Source organism: Parastagonospora nodorum (genome assembly GCF_000146915.1).
Source record: "Parastagonospora nodorum SN15 chromosome Unknown scaffold_13, whole genome shotgun sequence".
NCBI lineage: Eukaryota > Fungi > Ascomycota > Dothideomycetes > Pleosporales > Phaeosphaeriaceae > Parastagonospora > Parastagonospora nodorum.
Genome location: NW_001884561.1, coordinates 287,029 through 307,904, shown reverse-complemented (window position 1 = coordinate 307,904; position 20,876 = coordinate 287,029). Strand labels below are relative to the sequence as shown.

Here is a 20,876-nt window from a genome sequence, read left to right as displayed (position 1 = left end):
GCCACTGAGATACTTGAATAGAATATGCGTCAATATTAAGGCATGAGAGTGTGTCCTCGAATGACAGTAGCTCAGATTGCTTTGCCCGACTTTTTTTCAGCGTAATCGCCGACCAAGTTCATCACCTTTCATACCACACTATTATGATGTCGATTAGGAATCTTGTGCCTCAGTGTTGTACGTTAGTATCTTGCAGCTCCATAGGGTTGCGACCCAATATATTAACTTTCGCCCTATGCAAGCAGATCACGCTACGAGATGCGGAAGAAGTGTGTGTGAAGCAGCAATGTTTGATGTATTATAGCTAAGAAAGCCATCGCGTGTTGCGAAGCGATGGAGAATAATTGCACATGTGTGCGTGTAGATCTAAAATGACCCTGAAGTAACGCCTAATCTAGCAGCGCAAGTAAAAGCAGAAAGAGACCGCCCACAAGATACTACCAAAGAAAGTGACCAAGAAAATTCCCCTCTAGCGCCACGCAATCCCAAGGAAGCTTCTGAACGCCGCGCAAGTAAAGGAAAGAGATGTGTCCGCTAGAACGCCGCACATAACTAAAAACAAGCCCGTCAAAACACATCAACCGAATCTAGGCAAGCAAGCCAAGCGTCTTCCTCAAGAAGCCACCGAGTTGCTGCGCGCCCTTCCCTCGCATCATACTGAAGTGATGTTCACCCTCCACAACATCGATATCGATATGTCGTCCCGGGAACAAGTCGGTCCACTTGTCTGGACCAAAGTCCGTCCTCTGCTCCGTCAAGAACTTCATACCCTCAGTATCCTCACCAACCATTGATGCTGGTGGAAGCGGCGCATACTTGCCACCAAATGCACAACCACCAGCCCAGATAAGGTTGATCTTCTTGGGCGCGTTGGTAGTAAGAGGCATGGGCGGCGCGCAGTAATCGTGGAGCAGTTCGATTGTAGCTTCGAAGTGTGGCATGAGCCACTCGGGAAGTTTTGCGCGCTTGTTGGAAGGGTTGATGGCGCTCATTTCTCCACCGAAAATTCCAACTGCACTGCAGTGGTCAAAGAAACGACGGGGTAGCCGGTCAAGGCCATCAGTCGGAGGTGGAGAGTCAATGAGTGTTAGAGTTGCGATCTCCTCGCCTGTTGCCATGAGTTCCTGAGCAACGGCATACGCTAACACGCCACCTGCTGACCAGCCGGCAAGGTGGTAGGGACCGTGAGGCTGATGGCGTTGTAGACTCTCGACGTATGATGCAACTATGTCATCAAGCTGCCGATCAGCCATATCATGAGGGTTTCTATGTAATGTTAGTGTCTTGCATGGAAGCTGTGATGAAACTTGGACTTACTTCATAAAAGGTGAATTGAAAGCAATAACTGCTGTCGAAGAAGATAGAGTTGGAAGCTGAAGGTATGATGTGGCGGCACCGCACCCATCCGGAAACAAAAACAACCTTTTTGTCGCGTTGCGTGGGGACCCTTGGAGAACGATAGACCAAGCTGGCTTAACTGGAGGAAGGATCTCCGTGATTGATGCCAACGAAGTTGTGCTATCCCTCGAGGGTGTCATTGACGGCCGATTACGTCCGATTGACATGAATGGATCGGCTTTCTCAAGTGGCGTCAAAGCCACTTCAGCTACTGCGACCAAAGCTTCCTTCTTCGAAAAAGCCAATGGCTGGAAGTCTTCAGAAGTAGTCTCGACCTCTAGACTTGGCGAAAACACACTCGGGACATCAGTGGTAGCATCTGAATCACTGAAGACAGAAGGAGATCGTGTGCATCCAGTGATCCTTGCCTTGAGGCTGGCCACGGTCGGATAGTCGATGAAAAGCGACTGCTCTGGAAGATCCAAGTCGAACTCGTCCCGGAGGCGACTAACGACCACGAGTGACAACAAGGAGTCGACACCAATGTCGGAGAAGTAAGTGTCGCCTGTTAAATCGCTCACATCTATGCCACTTTCTTCTGCAAGGATAGCCAGCACATTGGTCCAAACGCCAAAGGAATCCCCGGCAACTGCAGATTGGGCAAAGGATGATTCTCGCAGCTCTGTAGGTGTGATTTCTTTGGTGACAGTTTTGGTAACCGTGGTAAATTGCTCAGTCGTGCCTGTGAGACCTCGAAGGAACGTTTTGAAGCTTCCGACTGTGCGGACCTCCAGGAATGCGGCGGAGTCCACATCAATACCAAGCTCGTCCCTGATTCTGCTACTGACCATGATGCCCAGAAGCGAGTCAACACCAATGTCGTCAAAGGAGGTATCGTCAGTGAGGTCAGCAGCTTCCACGCCACTTTCCTGACTAATGATGCTGATGGCTGTGGTTATACTGCGGTCCTCCACTGGCGCTTGAGTGACGAGCTGTTTGGTCGTTGTCTTTACGACAGCGCTGACGACCTCAGGGGCTGTTACTCTCTGAGTCTGTGGCTCACCGGCGGTTCGAGGCGCGACGCCATTTGTCCGTTTGCTAGCGGCATGGACAATATAGCTCATCAAGCGCTTGGGAACACCCTGTAAAGCGACACCTCCAAACACACCCACAACGGCTTCCCCGTCGAGTATGGTGATGTCGCCCGTCCATAGCTTGTCAGTTCCCTCAGTCATCTTGACGTGCGTGGTGTAGGTCTTGGTGGGGTCGATAGCCTCAAGAAGTTTGAGTGATGCCCAGCCGTGATTGACGAAAAGTTCCTTGTCTAGATCCACCCCTTCATTTCCATTCATAACAAAGCCACCCAACTGGGAGAGTGCATCGATGTAAGCAGGGTTAGTGTGGAATTTACCTTCAGCCGAGACCTTAGTGAAGTTGACTCTCCCTAAGGCTTCGAGCGCATCGCTATCCAGTGTGATCTCTTCCAGAGCACGGTACTTGGGATCGAAGTCTGCCAGTTGTCCCACCATCTTGTAGATCATTGCCTTGCTGTATCTGAAGGTGTTGCCAAATTCATTGAGCTGCAACTGAAGTATCGAGATACGTGACTTGATTGCGGGAGCCGATGACTTGAGAGCGGTGCGTGCAGCCTCTACGTCAAATAGCTTAATGAGACAATTCGAGTGCTGTTCTTTGACCTTTCCAGCATCGTCAAGGGTGGAGAATGTGCAATAAAGCGACTTTTGCTTCGCATCATACGAAGCATGCGTGCGCAGCATCTGAGGCTTCCCATCAGAAGTCGCGACTAGTGCGCTCTGGATGTTCATGTTCGCGATTTCCACCCCAAGCTTCGTGGATCCCTCTCCAGAGAACTGTTTGGCGTATTCACCAATTGTCAGAGCAATGTCTGCGTATACCGAAGGGGTGCAGAGCGGGACCCCATAGACCTTGTGTCCTTGTACCATCGGGTGTAGATCCTCGCGGCTGAGATCTGCTTCCACTAACAGTTCGCCACCACTCACGCCAAGTGAGTTGCTGACGACTTTGTGGATACAAGTGCCCTCTAGAGTGGTACGTTCGATGACTAGTGGAGCATCTCCTTTGCGTAGTGACCAGTCATTTACATACTGAATCCAGTACTCTTTGAGATCCCAAGCATAGGCTGGCAACTCAAGAACAACCTGTGCCGAAGGGAAGTCGGCATGGTAAGCCGTCCACTTAACGTCCGTGCCTGCAGTGTAGAAGGCTGACAGGGCGGAAGCTAGGATGTTCAATGCAGGCTCATCCTTGCGGCTTGATGCGAAGGTCTGAAATGCAGGTCCAGCAACCTCTTTGACCATCTTGATGACAACGGGCTCAGGTCCAAGCTCGATGCCCATCATTTTCTCGTCAAGAAGGCTCATTTGCCTTGCTGCTTGTAGGGCTCCAAGCATGTTGACCTTGTTCCGGCAATGCTTGACAATGAAGTCGCTGCCGAAGTCTTCGGACTGAGTGAGCACAGTACCGAAAGCGGGTGATATTACAGGAATGGCAGGCTTTGCGAAATGAACGCCTCTAGCTACTGCTGCCAGAGATGCGAGGATTGGTTCGACCTGAGAGGTGTGATATGCGTATGGCACCTCGAGTACCCTGTTTGACATCCGACTTCTTTGAAGTGTTGGGCGGATCGTCTCGATTTGGCTCTTTGTGCCACCAAGCACAACGCTTTCGCGACCATTGTGGCATGACAGCTCGTATGTGAGACCTGAAGGGCCAAGTGCAGCTTCCAGATCCTCAGCATTGGACCGGACGGCAAGCATAGTGTGGCTACCTTGTTCGCAATGCTTCTCGAGTAATTGAGCTCGCGAGCCCACGATATTGATGACATCAGCTTGCGTCAAGACGGAGGCAGCGTATAGCGCAGCATATTCTCCTAGGCTATGGCCGACAACCGCACTCGGTGTGACGCCCAATGTTACCCACATGCGGTAAAGTGCCATTTGGAAGCAAACCATAGCTAGTTGTAACGTCGTAGGTGTGGCATCGCAGAAGGTGGTCGGATCCTCAAAGAGTTGCCGGACAGGAGGGAAATTCAGTTGTCGGCATATCTGATCGTAGCGACTAATATCTGCACGAAAGCCTGTGAATTGTGCAAATAAATCTGCACCCATGCCCGCATACTGCGCACCTTGACCAGTAAAAGCAAAGACAAATCGCGGCGTTCCTTTGGGACGAGAGCTGCCTTTCTTGAGATCAAGTGCCGTACGCAGTGAAGCTTTGACCGAGTCAAGGCTGGTTGCATTTATCATCACCCTGTGAGGGTGATGGATTCGGCGTGCCGTGGAGGTGTACGAAAGGCGTGCGAGGGTAAGGTTGCTCGCGTCGGACTTCTCGTCAAGCCAGGCTAGCATGTTCTTGACATTGTTTTCCAAGGAGGCAGGTGTCTTTGCCGATACCGCAACCAGATGACATTGTCGGATGTCAGGCACATCTAAGGTCGGTACCTCTGGTGCATCTTCCAGAATGAGTGCCGTGTTACCGCCGGCAGCGGAGAAGTTGTTCAGCAGGACCTGTCTCTTTCCGTTTACCGGTCGGGGCCAGGATACGGCCTCCATTGCAATGGCTGTATTTCGGGACGGAAGATCTGGCAACTTGTGATTGATCTTGGTCTTTATGCCACAATGGGGGGGAATAGTGGACTTCTTGAGCATTAGAAGAACTTTTGCTAGGCTAGTCACACCAGCTGCAGCTTCACCATGGCCAACGTTTGACTTGGCTGCGCCGATATAGAGTGGCTGGTGTTGCTTTCGGACGGCGTTAGGAGGCTCAATAGGCGCCAGGCTTTGCAAAACCGAAGTGGTCTCGCCAGCGTCACCAGCTTGTGTGCCAGTTCCATGCATCTCGCAGTACGATATGTCAGTATGCTTAACTCCAGCATCGGCGAGTACACTGGCAAAAAGATCTTGCTGTGCGCCAACATGGGGCCTGGTGATGGATGCAGCCTCGGCAGAGTGATTAGTAGCGATTGCCAGGATGCAGGCTTGCACGGGATCTTTGTCCGCGACAGCATCGTCAAGACGCTTCAAGACAAGAGTAGCTACAGCTTCACCGCGGCAGTAGCCATCCGCCCCATCATCAAATGTGGAGCAGTTTCCGGTGCGCGACAGAAAGTGGCCACGATCAAGGCCGACGGTCATGTCTGGGTTAGTAAGGACATTTGTCCCTCCAACGATAGCCGTGTCAACTTCACCCTTCCACAGAGCATTGCAGGCAAGATGCAGCGCTGTAAAGCTTGAACTGCAGGCCGTATCAATCGTGTAGCTCGGTCCTGAGAATTTGAAGTGGTAGTTGATACGCCCAGGAATGAAGGCTCGGTTGCCTCCAGGAATGAAGTAGGTATCAATATTCTGAGCGGAGTTGGTCTCCATCCAGTCGTTGCTTGTGCTACCAAAGTAGACACCTACACGATCTTTCTGGGTGCTCGAGGTGCGACCGGGTACAATTCCAGCTTGCTCTAAAGCCTCTGTTGCGGTCAACAGAGCTAGCCGCTGCGCCGGATCAACCTGTGGCGCCTCTCTCGGGGACATGTTGAAGTAACGAGCGTCAAATTGGGCAGCGTCATGTAGCCAGCATCCAAAACCAGTACCGCTGGTGTTCTTTGGCAGCTCTTTCAGCGATAAGTCACCAACATGAGTGCGAGTGTTCCACCGAGATGCGAGGGCCAATTCGTGCGTGTCGATCCCGTTCTCCAAGACGTGCCAGAAAGCCTCCATGCTAGGTGCTTGCGGAAAGCGACCGGACATGGACAGAATCGCAATTTTAGCCTTGGCTCTGGGGGTTGAAAGCGCATTCGGGATGCTTGTGGTGTCATTTTGGTCTGGAGCATTCACTCTGCCCGATTGAGACCGGCCACCAGCTTGGCTCAACGCAGTCTGAACGGCCAGAGCGAGGCCGTCCGGTGCCGTCGCGATGTGGCGTATTGCAAATCCATCAGCGTGCTGAACATGTGAGGCAATTCCCGGTGCAATGAGATCCGACCGGATCATGAGCTGTAGACAGGCTTCAACTGCAACGCGTAGTGCATCGCGAAAAGTGGCCGACGTCACGACGGTGCCCGTGCTACTTGAGACGATAGGGATGATTGTTGTGGCGACAACATCATCCACGCCGCACAAGATCGTGTTGACATTCTCTGCCGTGTACAGGTGAGGCGCATGGTACGGAGCAGTGATGGGCAGGTCGAATTTGATGGCTTTTGATAATGCCGTCGTCTTGAGCAGCTCGTCGAGGACGGGCGGCGGCGCGGAGACACTACACCGATTGGCGCTGATTCTGGCGCTTACGTAAGGCCTTGCAACGACCGAAAGATTCTAGACCACAGTTAGTGACATCAATTCTCCCATGTCTTCGCACTGTTTCATCTCCAGACAATCGCACCTTTTCGACCGCAAACTGCTCGATGATAGCCGACACCTTTTCTTCGCTCAGTCCTGCCAAGGCGACAGTCCAGTGAGGGAATTGTCGTGGTGTATCCTGCACCGCGAAAAGAAGACTTCCCACGTCCCATGCACACGCGCCGACCCTGAAAGCCACCACGACCGTTCGGAGCCCCAATGCAAGCAGAGTCGAAGTGTCACTGGAGCAGCTGACAGCCACCGCCGAGATGAACCCGGTGCATCTTGCTGTGAGACAGGCATTGTGTGCTGTTGGAAATGGCTTTCCGCTCGTCGCATGTTCACTTGATCATTGTTGTCAACATTCTGTCTATTCGAGAGAACGAGGGTACTTACTGTATAAACGTGCCGACGTGGCATATGCAAGTCAGGGCTTGGTCCAAGGCAGGATTCAAAGTGCCGTTGCGCCAGTGTGGTAGCAGATCTGCAAGCTTCGAAAATCGGGGGCATGCCAAACGTTGTTCGTCTTTCAGGTCGGCCACTTCCAGCTGCAAGGTACGGAAACATGAGTCGAGGAAGCTTGACAATATGATATCGTCGTGGGTGTGGAGCAATCGGAACATTAGTTCGCTCGCGTCATACGATTGGTCGCCGAAGACGAACACTTGAACAAGGTCTACCATATTGAGATAACGCAAGTTGAGTGACGTAGTGGCTGAGACAATAATAGCTTCGAAGGGTGACTAAAAGGGTATTAACGACTGTCTGGTGAATATTCACACAAGGATGTTGAAACGATTGCGCTGATCAGAGATGAATCTGGATAGACAGCACCGTCCATACCGTCATATTATATGGAGCTGGTCGTCACTTTGGCACGGGTGAAAGTATCATGGCACTGATGATCGAGAAGCTAGCACCACCATCGAAACGCTCCATGACGAAGTTTACTCAACACTGTACTGGCAACTGCGGCCAATTTTGGCCGAAAACCTGGTTGTAAGGCTTTCATTCCACTCATCATAGTACTGAGCATCGATCTAGCTGGTCGCGATCGAGCTTCATCCACTGGCGATTGGTGAGCCGGCACTGGCCGCTGGCCCCATTCCAGCTACCCAAGACCACCATGGGTACGTGTCTCAAGCCATGCATCTGGGTAGATCGAGATCATCACTAACATCATGGTAAAGCTTACGCGCTTGTCAACACCAAGCTGTCCGCTCTCCGTGATATTGGCAACTAGATCCTCTACTAATACATAGTATGACGTGCCTCAGCACTGTACATCGAGTTTACTGCTCAATATCGTAGATCCTCATGTTCTCTGCCGTCTTTTCGTCATCAAACTCGGGGCTGAGATTATAATGATAGCCTCTGGCGCGCTTTCGAGCACCGGTGCACAGAACCTACGCTTCTCATCCACGGTAGTTCGGTGATCACACTTCATCTTTACGAGATCGCTTCAGCAGGTCTCCGACATCAACTCAGCAGGCCATATTGTGTGGTTTCAACCGGATACCGTAAAGTGTGGATGGGGGAAGGGAAGAGCTCGCGATGTTGCAGCTGCATCGGACGATCTATGCCCTCGCTCCGAGGCCGCCTTACAAGTATCAATGGACCTGACACCTTTTTCAGTAATAAATTCGTTGATCACTTCGCACCGCAAACATGGCAGCTTCAACAGGCCTATCTACTGTGCTCAAGGAAATCGTTCAAGTCTGTCGTGAGGTGGAATCCCACCTTGCCACAGAAAGCCATCTCGACAGTGGCGAGGGCGCCCCAGGAAAGAATACTTTTCCAATCGGGCTCGAGGGGCCGCGTAAGCAGCTGGCAAATGCGGCTGCTCAGCTTTCGCAGCTCGTCACGGATCCGAGAGAGTATCTCGAGCAGCTCTCGGCGAATGTCAGTGTGACACTCATCGCTAATCCCTCACCACGCCCTAATAACGTTTTCTAGAATCAACACCTCGTCTGTCTTCGCTGGATCGTTAATCTTGGGATCCTCCAGTATATCCCACAGCACGGTTCTATTGCCTACACCGATCTCGCAAACCGAGCAAGTGTGCCAGAATCTCAACTAAAGTCGGTTCTGCGTATGACTGCAGCTCACGGCTTCCTGGCCGAGGTGACGCCACTGGAAATTTCTCATTCTCCCACCTCAGCACTCATCGCAACGAATCCAAGTTTCTACGACTGGGCCCGCTGGCTTACCAATTACTCCGTTCCTTCTGCCTACCATTTTGCGGATGCAACGCAGAAATGGGGAAGGACGGAGGTCAAAAACGAGACTGCGTTCAACATTGCCATGAACGTAGAAGTTCCGTTCTTTGGGTATCTCAAAGAGAACGCAAAGATGAACAGCATGTTCTCCTCGTACATGCGTAATGTGGCCAGTTCCGAAGCCACAAGCTTCAAGCACATGATATCCGGATTCGATTGGGGCGGTCTTACTCCTGGATCGAAAGTGATTGACGTTGGCGGTTCTGGTGGTCACGGAAGCCGCGCCCTTGCTAGCGCGTTTCCCGGGCTTAACTTCGTTGTCCAAGACTTGCCAGACACGATCGAAAACGCTAAAGCGGCCTTGAATACTGATGAATCGAAGCTGCATGCAGATCGCGTCAGGTTCATGTCACACGACTTCTTCACGCCTCAGCCAGTTGTTGATGGCGACATCTACTTTCTGCGCATGATCATTCATGACTGGCCAGATGAGACCGCCATCACCATTCTCGCTCACCTACGTGATGCCCTGAAAAAGCCAGGAGCAAGAATCGTCATCATGGACACCATATTACCTCAGCCTGGCACTGTGTCACTTCTACAAGAGCGTCAACTCAGAGTGCGGGATCTCACGATGATGCAAGTCTTCAATGCAAAGGAGAGAGAATACGACACTTGGAAGGCGTTGGTCGAGAAGGTGGGACTCCGCATCATTCATGTGGAGCAGCCTGAGGGCAGTAATATGGGATTGCTAGAACTCGGCCTTGCCGATGCCACGGACTTGAAGGCGGGCGGGAATGCTCGGCTTGTATTTAACGGCAACATGAAGACTCCATCGGTGAACTTGAACATTAATGGCGCCTCAACCATTAACGAGTTCGCTCACGGAAGCACGCCAGAGACCTTTGCGGTCAATGGCATTCACACTACCGACAAGGCCAGGCCGAATGGCGACACTACGCACTCGGGCCAAGCTTCCATTCCCAACGGAGTCAGCGCCAGAATATCGACGCGCCCGATGTATGCTCGTGATGTTCTGCCCGTTCTCATTATCGGTGCTGGCATCAGTGGCCTCTGTCTAGCCCAATATCTTCACAAGCACGCGATCCCGTTCGTTGTGTTTGAGCGAGATCCTTCAAGCGAACATCGACCCCAGGGCTACCGGCTGAAGCTCGAAGCTGATGCAGCAGCCGCTCTCCGAGAGAGTCTTACAGCAGAGGTCTACTCAGCTTTCGAGGCCTCATGCGCCGAGTCCGCCATTGGCGAGACGGATTTTGATCCGATCAGTGGTGCGTGCATCAAGAGTCGAGCTGGCGGTGGGCTAGCCGGCGCTCAAGGGCTACGTGCATCATACACCGTTGACCGAACTGTTTTCCGAAGGATCTTAATGACCGGTATCAGTGACAAGATTTACTTTGGGCGGGAAATCACTCGCTACGATATCTGCGAGGACAATGTGCAATCTTATGTCGTCGCAACGTTCAAAGACGGAGCCACAGCTGAAGGAAGATTCCTTGTTGGCGCCGATGGAACGAGGTCTGCGATTCGCAAGCAGCTGGTCCCAGAGCACAAGTTCCTTGATACTGGCGCTACATGCATCTACGGCAAGACTGTAATGACTCCTGAGCTCCTTGCTCGCTACCCAGCGAGAGCACTGCGCTGGATGACCGTAGTAGCTGACAGAGCGCCACTGATCCAATCAATCCTGATTGGCGAAAGCCCGCTCACTCTCCTCTCAGAGCCCATCAGATTCTCGCGAGACGAGCCTACTGCCTCGCTTCCCGAAGACTACGTCTACTGGGTCCTTATCGGCCGCAGAGAACTGTTCACTGATGCCACCAACACGTCCGCTTCCTCCACAGGACATGGAGTGAACTCTGACAAGGCATACAATACCGAATCTGCACAAGCCTCAGCAGCCCAATCTCTCGCGCTCACCGAGGAATGGCATCCTAGTCTCCGCTCGCTTTTCGAGCTTCAAGATGTGTCTCAGGCATCTACCATGCGGGTTGTATCAGCGCCCCCAAAGCTTCCCGTCTGGCCGTCTAATTCGTGTGTTACACTACTAGGCGACGCCGTCCATGCTATGTCACCATGTGGAGGTGTTGGTGCGAACGTTGCATTGCGGGATGCAGCTGAACTTGGAAAGGTGTTTGCTAGCACTGCAGCTTCAAATGAGGAGGATGCAATTCAGAGCGTTGGTGGAAAGGCATCAGATCAGCACGATATGGCTCAACAGATTGCTTCTTTTGAAGGAGAACTGCGCAAGCGTGCTTTTGGTGGCATAATGCGAAGTTTCGTTGGCAGTAAGGCCATGTTTGGTCAGAGGACTTTTGAGGAACTTGATGTTGCCGAGCTCTAGCTTCGTCTACAAGTGACTAAATCTTGGATTTACATTGTGGTGCTTGTTAAAATCGGTTATCCAATTTGTATTTGCTAGACAGGGTTGTGAATTTGTTTGCATATCTATCCAGTTTTGTTGGGAAGTCAAGCTGAAGCTATACCCTGTGATACACACCACATCCATGTCCGTATTCCATCCCTAATATCGTTCACGCGCCTTGTCCCCGTTATACGCAGCCGGTATGTCCCATATCCGTGGTAACCCCATGAAGCACTCAAGATGCATCATCGGTGATTGCATGGTCTGATTCCAACCTTGTCTAGCATCACACCCACTTACCACTAGTTTGGGGCGTATGCAGAACAAGAGAGTCCCCGAGTACCTGGTCTGTGAACACCGGCGACTGTGAGCATATGACGCATGGTAGTACATGCATGCCACCTGTTTGAGTGATTTTGAGAGTTCTGTATCGCATGATAAAACCTCTCTAGTCGTAAGTTCAAAGCATGTTGCGCCCTGGCAGATACGAGTGGCATGGCGCACGCGAAGAACATGGAGTCACCGAATGTCAAGTGAGACTTCATCACCGGTGATTGTAAGCGAAGAAGAAGGAAACATGCTAATCTTCCAGACTTCCACTTTGAATCGAGCCGAGCATTTTGAACTGCCCAATTAAGATCGTATAACGAGCATGAAATGGCTCGAAGCGTGTTACATGGAAAGTCGTGACCCCATAACTGTTTTCGGGTCCGTGGAATGCATATTAGGAAGTTGTGAGTGAGGCACTCTCGGGCATGGGGTATGCACGCAAGCTTGCCTGATCACTTCGATCAGCAATACGCTGATGATCCTGTCACATTCTCATTGTAGTGTCCTATCAAATACCGAGCAATGCCGTAACCAAGAACTAAAGCCTTACTCGGGGAACAGCCTGACTACGGTGGTACAAAAGTCAAAGCCACATATTCACGACATGGGTATCCTTCACCATCGCCAATGGTAGCTAAGCGCGCTAGCGACGGACCCCGCGCTACGATTGGCTGCCACAAGCCCCGGGTTAATCTTACCAGAAAATGACAGTACGGTGATTAGTGTATCGGCGAATCAATACGAAGTGATATTTTGGTAGCACCGAAACTTAGTCGGCTTCCAACCCTCACAATAATCCCCGCCCTCAGCCACACCTTCGGCTGACGTGGGACCGAGCATCGGGACATAGCACTTCAAGCATCACAATCTAGAATTCAAGTAGAACCGCCATAAGCCGCATTTCGGTTAACTTTTCAGCATACCCAACCGTTGGTCGCAATCTATCTACACATGCACTTTTGCATGAATGCGCTCCGTGCGGGTCTCGTTCTCGAAGGAAGCGGTGGCTATGGTGCTGGCAAAGGATCGCCGGCCAACGCATCCACGGGCCAGAATCAGAGATTACGGCTAGCGATCCAGCGCTGTGCCCGGACGGGAGTAACCGATCGAACAAAGTCACTCGCGGAAAAACCGTAATCCAATCCTTCGGGTATCGCCCCGCATACATATCGTTCCTTGGTCCCTGTACAACCTCAAATGCAGGGCCGGGCGGCTGGCAAAATCGGTCCCGCTTGCTTGCCTCTTTCAGCTCGGCTCCGGGTGGCCTGCTTTCTTAATCATGCGCACGGTTAACTATTGGATAAAGCAAGCAATTGAGGTGCTGTCTTTAAACTTGGATACATTATACATTCTATTGCAAATGATCGTTATTATGTAAAATTCGCAATGCGTGCTGACGTAGATCACCACGTGACTACCTAAGTATGGTACGAAGGACCTCGCTCTTGCCTTGACTTCTCATTGCAGTACTCTTGGCACGGTCGGACAAGGGCGGCAGCAATTAGGGCTTACTTGCGTTCCTTTCGCTGCCTAGTTTCGGATACTCTCCACTTTCCGATTAGTTGATCCTACGGAGGACTTTTCCACCTCGCTTGTCTGGCTGTCATAAGTGGAGACTTCATTATTCCGCGGAACCTTCTCAATGTCGCTTGATTGGCTGTCTTCGCTCGCAATTTCTCCCGATTGCCTCAGAATCGCAGGCATGGCCAGGTCGACGTCGCTCGATGGGTGCTGGAAAGGCATAACAGTGTTGGCAGTCTCTGCATCTTCCGGAGCAACCGCTTGTTTGACGCTTAACCAAGGGATGAGGATCGAGCCAGCCATACTCAATCCAGCAGTTGCAACGGCAACGTAGAACGTCTAGAAGCCATTAGCTTGATTCATCCATACGGTAACATGAGGAGATCAACGCACTTGTGTGATGCTATCGTTATAAGCTAGCTGTAGTCGTCCGAAGAATTGTGGTTGCACTAGACCTTGCAACTTGGTTGCTCCTACGGAAAGCAGTGCCGCTGGGTCTACAGGTATACCGGCAGCCAAGATATTTGACACGAGCTTGTTATTGAAAACATTCTGCGCCACAGCGATTGCGATAGTTCCGCCAAAAGTCTGCATGAAGATGACTACAGCGGTGCCTTCGGACTTCTGAAAGTCTGGCAGTGCAGCCTGAATAGCTATCAGTGGTTGGTTGAGACCAAAGCCACAGCCGGCTCCGTAGAGGACCTGGTAGCCGATCCACTTGGCCGCATTGGAGTCGACTTCGAGCGTCGAAAGAAGACCAGCGCCCTGTTGCAGTCAGTCGCAGCGCTCTAAGTATACTTATTGATGACACATACCACTGCTGCAAGCACACTACCAAGTATGCAAGCCCAAGTATAGTAGCCCAGTCCGAAGACCATACCACCTGCCGCAACTGAAAAGATAGTGGTGCCCAATATGCTAGGGAGATTGTGAATCCCACTCTCGGTCGCTGTGTCGCCTTTAATGGCTTGAAACCACAAGGGAAGAAAGTAAGCGACAACGAGGAAAGAGCCAAAGAGACAGAAGGAGAAGATAGAACAGGCCCACACGGTGCGCCTCTTGACAAGGCTTGGAGGAACGATAGCTCTATCGCCCTGCCAAATCTCTATGACAACGAAAGCCACGAAGAGCACAAACCCTACAACGAACAAAGCAATAATTCGCGCGTTGCCCCAGGAGTACTTTGTACCGCCCCACTGAGTAGCCAGAAGAATACATATGATGGTAGGAACAAGCACAACAAGGCCGTAAAGATCCATTTCTTGAAGCTTTTTCTTCAATGGCAATCCTCGCCTGCTGTCTCGTCCAGAGTCGTAATTGTTTGGAACAAGAAGGAAGACGATGACAGCGGTGACCACTCCGAGAGGCAGATTGATGTAGAAGCACAAACGCCAGGTCACACGCTCTACATGACTTATTCAGCTTCATTGATTACGCAGAACGCGGAAGGATACACGTACCAGTGAAGGCTCCTCCCATGAGGGGGCCGGCAACACTTGCGACCTATTGAACATATAAGACACAGTTCTAATATGGAGGTATGTACTAGACCCACTGAGTACATGGCCCCAAGCATGCCATTGTAGAAAGCACGCTCGTTCAATGGTTTGAACTCTGCCACAAGCAGTATAGCCTGTGTGTCACTCGTCAGCTGTAGATCCTACAAACAAGGTTGCAAAGCACGACTCACACCGGCAAACAGTCCTCCAGACCCAATGCCAGCAACCACTCTGCCCATGATCAAGCCCACAGAGCTCGGGGCGGCACCACAGATGAGGCTGCCAATCTCAAACAGCGCCAAGGCAATCAAAAACACCCATTTGATGGGGTATAGGTTGTATATCTTGCCATAAGAGAGCTGAAAGGCGCAGGCAGTTAGAAGATAGCCTGAGCCATACCATCTAATCAAAGTTAGCAATTGTCCTTCCTGGATGGTTTGAAGTCTTCCCCAATGTCTGTCAGCGAATTGAAGTCATCGGTAATCTTTGGGATGGCTGTGGAAATTATGGTGTTGTCTAACGCCTGACATAGCACAGCAAGACATAGAGCAAAGAAAAGTGCCCAGAATTGAAGAGCGCTATGTGCTATTTTGGGTGTTGTAATAGTTGAGATCTCGACTTTGGTGCCCGACATGGTGATGAGAATGGTAGAGTCTTGCGAGCTACACTATTGCCTCAAAAAGGAAGGTTTGTTGCAAGTCATAGGGAATGAAATGCAAAAGATCGGTGATCGAGAGTGGCCGCTGATCGACTTGATTGGTCTTTGCTCCTGTCATCTCGTTGCTGCGGTATTCATGACTGCTTGGACCGGCAAGCGCCTATATTACACAAAGCCGAGAGTTCGGGCTCGAGGTCGTCAATCATGTGACCGAGCCTCCGCAGAAACTGCGGCGGTGAAGCGGTGAACATGAGGTCGCCGCTGCATACAATTACGATATAAAGCATAATTCAGGGACGTGTTGTGAGAGGAAGCCAATTCGCACAGCACCCCAATACAATCACCATGTCTCTTCTACAGTTGACCGCTTCTATCACAAAGGCTGCAGCCGACTTGGACGACGCTACGAACAACGCAGCGAAGGCATCAGAAATCGAGTCTAAGGCGAAAACAGCACTCCTCGACGCTGCCGAGCGCTTGGTCCTAGCCTACCGCTCCCCACGGCAATGGCTCATTGATCTGTCTTTCCAACATTGCGCCACAGCATCTCTGCAAATGATCATGAAGTATCGTCTGCACCATGCCGTGCCAAAGCAAGGATCAAGGTCTTTTGCTGAAATAGCTGAAATAATCACTACGCCCGATCAGCCGGGCAAACTTCCGGAGTCCCTGGTAGGACGTTTGCTGCAACATGCAATGTCCTTCGGCCTCTTCACACCAGCTGCCAGCGGGCGGGTCGCTCACAACGATGCGTCGCTTCTGTTGGTCACTGATCCTGACTTGGAGGCATGGGTGTACCTTTGCTCGAATGTTGCCTACCCTGCTGGTGCACAGCTTCCGAAAGCTATCGAGCAATACGGTGCAAGCTCAGAACCGAGCGAGACGGCCTACTCCGTGTCGATTGGAAGACGCATCTCACAATTCGAACGCTTTCGTGAGCCGGACGGCCATGCAGAGCACGAGATGTTCGCTCGAGCCATGAAAGGGATCTCGGCAGGTGGCGCATACGACGTCGGGCACGTTGTCGATGGTGGATATCCATGGCACGAGCTTCCCGAAGGAACCTTGGTAGTTGATGTTGGAGGCGGCCCAGGCCATGTAGCCATCGCACTAGCGCGCAAATACCCCCAGCTGCTGTTTGAAGTTCAAGATCTAGTAGAGACAGTCGAATTCGGCGCGAAGAACTGTCCCAAGGACCTGCAGCATCGGGTTTCTTTCCGCGCACAAGATTTTTTCAAGCCCCAGCCACAACGGGAAACCGATTCGCGCACAATCGTGTACTTTGCAAGGTTCATCCTCCACGACTGGAGTGACAAGTACGCCGGTCAAATCGTCGAGCCTCTTGCACAGGCCATGAGACCGCAGGATCGTCTGATTCTGAATGAAGTCGTCGTTCCCGAGCCTTCGGTGGAGCAGCGAATCGAAAGAAAGAGCCAGTAAGTTCGCAAGCCGCTACTTCGATGCTCAATTTTGCGTCGCTAACAAATCTCGAACAGCGATCGCGACCTGCTTATGCTGATGAACCTGAATGGCCGCGAGAGGACTCTAGTCGCCTTTGAAGGATTATTTGAGGTGGTGAGCCCAAGACTTCGGGTGGAGAAGGTCCATAAGCCTACGACAGGGGGAGAGCTGTCTCTAATTACAGCGTCGGTCGATAAGCTGACAGGCAGGAAGAGCGCAGGTGGCGATATCTTCGGCGCGAACGTGGACGAAGCATAAATGCGCAGTGTGTCCTGTGACTTCATTGGGGAGGGTTAGACGCCTTGTCAGCTTATCAGCCTTGTATATGCACTGGATGAAGAAGGTGGGAGGGTGTGTTGTGCAAGGGAGGACGAGATAGGTTAGGCAGGATGGACTTGGCGACGCATGGCAGTGGGGCTTTTCATCCTTGCAACTCAAAGCTGCCATCAGCACAATCCAATTCGCTACCACTTTACGTTTGCATGATATAATGACAACAAGCGGACTTCCGACGAAAGCGTTTCTTCTAAACTGCGCGTTGGTGATGGCTGTAATTGAGACGGGCCACCGTCGATGTAGTTGACGTGCAGTGGCAGGGGCGCCAGGACCTCAAGCTTCGCCACGGGCCATCCCGCATGCACGCCAACACTTCTCTGTATCCTTTCAAGCAGATCTAACTTTGCCAAATAGTTCTGGACTGATCACAAGTCTGGACACGGCCTAGCCCGAATGCTGACGCGAGAGCCTACGACATATGCCTAATGAAGCGACAGCACATGAGCCCTGTCTTACACGACGCTGCCGACGTCCCCTCCGGTGAGCCGTGAGATGCGCTACCCATGTCATGGTCTACGCTCATTTGGCCCCAGAGTTCGCAGGTCAGACGTGGGTCCGTAAGGCGTTCCATTGATCCTTGGACATTCCACAAGGTCCTCTCTGCGGGCCAAGCCGATTACATATGACCTGCGTTCACGTTGCGGCTCCCCCGGCAAAACATCTTAACTAATCGTCACCGTTGCACCGGAGTCGGGGCTCTCAGGTACAAGTCAATTGTCTGGCGTTTTACGCTACACCGTACGAGATCTAGGAAGCCTGCATGCTAAGCCTGCAGACCTGACGCCAATCCAAGAGCCTGGCTTGTAAAAGAGAGCCAAATGCGTGTTCAAATCGCTAGTTCAACACTCCACCGGTTTCAACCCACCTAGATTTCATCATGGCTACACAATTGCCTTCTCCTACTGCAACAACCTCACACAGCGGCAACGAGCCACGGCGCGTCATCCGTGAATCGTGTAACAACTGCAGTGCGCAAGTAGGTTGACCCATGACGGCTATACCTACGTGGCGCAGACACTGATGCGTTGCTTCTCTTTGCAGAAAATACGCTGTGGTAAACAGCGCCCCGCCTGTGCTCGCTGTGTCAACAAGAAGCTTCAATGCAATTACAGCTACTCACAGCGCTCTGGCCGACGCTCCTCATCAATGAATACCCAAAGGGGTGGTCCACATATCGCATTCCTACCAGGAATCCCGGATACTCCTGCAACAATGCCCGATGCCAATGCGATGTCAGCCATGTATGGATCATTGACAACAAGCTCTCCAGGTCTCCAAGGAACGACCCTGAGTCCTTCTATTGAAACATCATTAGAATATGATCAGAACCCTTTCGAAGACCCGAATCAATACCATGACCTCACCTTCGATTTTCTCGCCTCGCCGCCAAACACAGAACCACTACATTCTCGCAGTACTTCGTCCAATACAGGAACCGACATGGGCGACACTGCCATGGTAGACTCCGAGGCTTTCTGGCACAGCTTCCCTTCCATGCCACCTCAGAATCTGGACGCTCTCAGATCCGTTTCCAACCACCCTATATTTGACCAGGATCAAGTCGCTTCATTTCGGAGATCCCTGGAGAAGACCGTGCAACATGGGCATGATTGCATGGCACTTGCTTTACAAGTGGTAAACGACTTGAGTGTGACGCGAGAACCATGCCTGGTAGCCACATCGAACCCCATGACCGGTATCGAGACCCACCAGATGCAAGCTCGGGATGTGGATACCGTTCTCTTCATCAACCGCGATGCAGCACAGTCGGTCAAAAAGATATTAGACTGCAGTTGTTCAAGTGATCAGGCTGTATCACTAGCTTGCTATCTCGCCACGAGCAAAATTGTTGACTGGTACGGAGCCGCGATCGAAGCAGTAGGCGAGCGAACGGAAGACTTTTCCAAGAACGCAGGACCCAAGACCTCTCAAGGTATCATGGCTGAGCGCATCATAGCACGGCCTATCTACATGGGAAAATACTGCCTGGATCCAGAGGTGCAGCGAGTCGTCCGAGCTCAGGTGGTTCTCGGTGAACTCAAAGAGCATGTTCAGCCGCTCCTCAACTCGTTGCCCCGATTTCATATCACTGGCTTGGAAGCAGAGAGCGATTCCAGCGCCAATGGTCAGCAAGCATGCATATTGCGCAATCAATTACGCAACGTCATCCAAAGTGCTAGGGATCTGAACGGCACCGGTTCCAGCTAAAAGGCTATACGACCTACAGAACCGCTTCGGATGCTCACACCGCTCGCTTATTTCCAAACAACTTCGGTTTTTACTGCAGTATGCAGTCATAGTTCGCCCTTCCATCTCAGGCGGTGTTCCGATCCCCGAAGCCCGGTCATCGAAAACCAACCACACGCAGATTTCGACAGTCAAATTCAGGGCATATTTTCCTTTTGGCGTCTTACCAACACCCGTAGCATCGGGTCATGCATTAATGTAGCGAGACGGCATCGTGGCATTTCTCACGTGGGCGTCAACCAAGTGCTGCGGTGCCATGTTCATCCCCATATTTTGCGTCAGCACAACCCCGCCGGTCCAACACTCTGCAGGGGCGCAAGTGCATTAGTAATTCATGTCAGCTACGAAAGCTGGCGCAATTTTTTTCGGTCTTCTTGCGCATCTCATCTGTCCTCGGGACAGTTATCTTCACTATGTCGAATCAAAAATCACCTTCTCGGAGCCACGGCTCTGCGCATTTTTCTTGACACTGGAGTATTCCTCAGAACTAAGGCAGAGGTTTTTATAGACTTAGAATTGGATCATGGAAGTTGCGGACAGCTAGTCCATGGAGTTTTAGCTCCAGATTCAAAATCAATAATCCTTCGTTGGACCACTGCTTGCCCAATCAAAACATCAACAACTTTTCGGTCATGGAGGTTAACATGCCTCTTCGTATTTTTGCCAATTCGGTTGGCGATGCGTGTATCGATTGACCAGCATGCTGCAAGCCATCGCCTGGACGGCTTGATCATTGCGGTGATCAAGATCGTAACGTCTATCGCACGCCGGTCGCATGAGGGGACCTTTGAGTAGAATCATCCCAACCTCGCGATGCATTTGGAATGTTCTTTGTCTTCTACGTGATCTCCCCTCGCTCTCCGTGACCAAGTTCTTCGCGCGAACGTAGCCATTGCTCTGTGCACCCGCACTCACTATGTATAAGGTAGCACAGGGTGATGACGTAGACTTCATATGCATACCAGAGACCATATATTTACAGTGTATACCTTCGAATCAGCAGAGACAGCAATATTCATTTCAAAAGATGCGCTACCACTCAATTTCGCGTACAACGAGACTTAATGGATGTAAAAATGTTGATACAATAAGTTGCTGGTCCTTCATGTAAGCCAGTTCTTCAGCCCTCTTCTGGCTTTCTCTTAATGGTGTTTGACATATTTCTAGACTTCGCAGAGTAGCGCCCGCTCTACACTGCTCAACTACTCCCGGATTTCTGATACCGTATGTGGGGTTTCCGCTCAATGAGTACATGAGACTCAGTAATGAGAAGGTAGAGGGAAAGAACAGGCATTCAGTTGATCAGGAGTGGGAGGACCAACGAGACGCGCAAGGGGCATCAGAGAGACAAGCGGTGTATTGAGTTTCACCGCTGTATAGGTGCGCAGGCACTACGTGATAGTTTTGGATATGGATCTATGTTACGGGAAATGATCGGAACGAATTAGGGCAGCCTTTCCAGTTGATATCCAGAATTACGCGTGAGCGTCATTGCATCTGCTCTACACAGTG

General features: G+C 51.4%; 6 protein-coding genes across 6 annotated transcripts; 4 read left to right on the top strand and 2 right to left on the bottom strand.

The window, feature by feature from the left end:
• Nucleotides 1-587: 587 nt before the first annotated feature.
• On the bottom strand, nucleotides 588-6,737 carry SNOG_08614 (hypothetical protein; the record flags this gene model as incomplete). Its single annotated transcript, XM_001798871.1, has 3 exons — nucleotides 588-1,225; nucleotides 1,553-6,627; nucleotides 6,730-6,737. 3 exons carry the CDS (start codon nucleotides 6,735-6,737, stop codon nucleotides 588-590), a joined length of 5,721 nt encoding a protein of 1,906 aa, XP_001798923.1.
• Nucleotides 6,738-7,602: 865 nt separating this feature from the next.
• Nucleotides 7,603-7,953, top strand: SNOG_08613 (hypothetical protein; the record flags this gene model as incomplete). The annotated part of the gene is made up of 3 exons (XM_001798870.1): nucleotides 7,603-7,709; nucleotides 7,755-7,840; nucleotides 7,901-7,953. 3 exons carry the CDS (start codon nucleotides 7,603-7,605, stop codon nucleotides 7,951-7,953), a joined length of 246 nt encoding a protein of 81 aa, XP_001798922.1.
• Nucleotides 7,954-8,378: 425 nt separating this feature from the next.
• SNOG_08612 (hypothetical protein) lies at nucleotides 8,379-11,291 on the top strand (the record flags this gene model as incomplete). Its single annotated transcript, XM_001798869.1, has 2 exons — nucleotides 8,379-8,612; nucleotides 8,730-11,291. 2 exons carry the CDS (start codon nucleotides 8,379-8,381, stop codon nucleotides 11,289-11,291), a joined length of 2,796 nt encoding a protein of 931 aa, XP_001798921.1.
• A 1,881-nt stretch (nucleotides 11,292-13,172) lies between these two features.
• On the bottom strand, nucleotides 13,173-15,438 carry SNOG_08611 (hypothetical protein; the record flags this gene model as incomplete). The annotated part of the gene is made up of 7 exons (XM_001798868.1): nucleotides 13,173-13,502; nucleotides 13,557-13,928; nucleotides 13,979-14,568; nucleotides 14,624-14,666; nucleotides 14,719-14,796; nucleotides 14,854-15,021; nucleotides 15,331-15,438. 7 exons carry the CDS (start codon nucleotides 15,436-15,438, stop codon nucleotides 13,173-13,175), a joined length of 1,689 nt encoding a protein of 562 aa, XP_001798920.1.
• A 227-nt stretch (nucleotides 15,439-15,665) lies between these two features.
• Nucleotides 15,666-17,039, top strand: SNOG_08610 (hypothetical protein; the record flags this gene model as incomplete). Its single annotated transcript, XM_001798867.1, has 2 exons — nucleotides 15,666-16,756; nucleotides 16,817-17,039. 2 exons carry the CDS (start codon nucleotides 15,666-15,668, stop codon nucleotides 17,037-17,039), a joined length of 1,314 nt encoding a protein of 437 aa, XP_001798919.1.
• Nucleotides 17,040-17,994: 955 nt separating this feature from the next.
• SNOG_08609 (hypothetical protein) lies at nucleotides 17,995-19,325 on the top strand (the record flags this gene model as incomplete). Its single annotated transcript, XM_001798866.1, has 2 exons — nucleotides 17,995-18,093; nucleotides 18,159-19,325. 2 exons carry the CDS (start codon nucleotides 17,995-17,997, stop codon nucleotides 19,323-19,325), a joined length of 1,266 nt encoding a protein of 421 aa, XP_001798918.1.
• Between the last annotated feature and the right edge of the window lie 1,551 nt (nucleotides 19,326-20,876).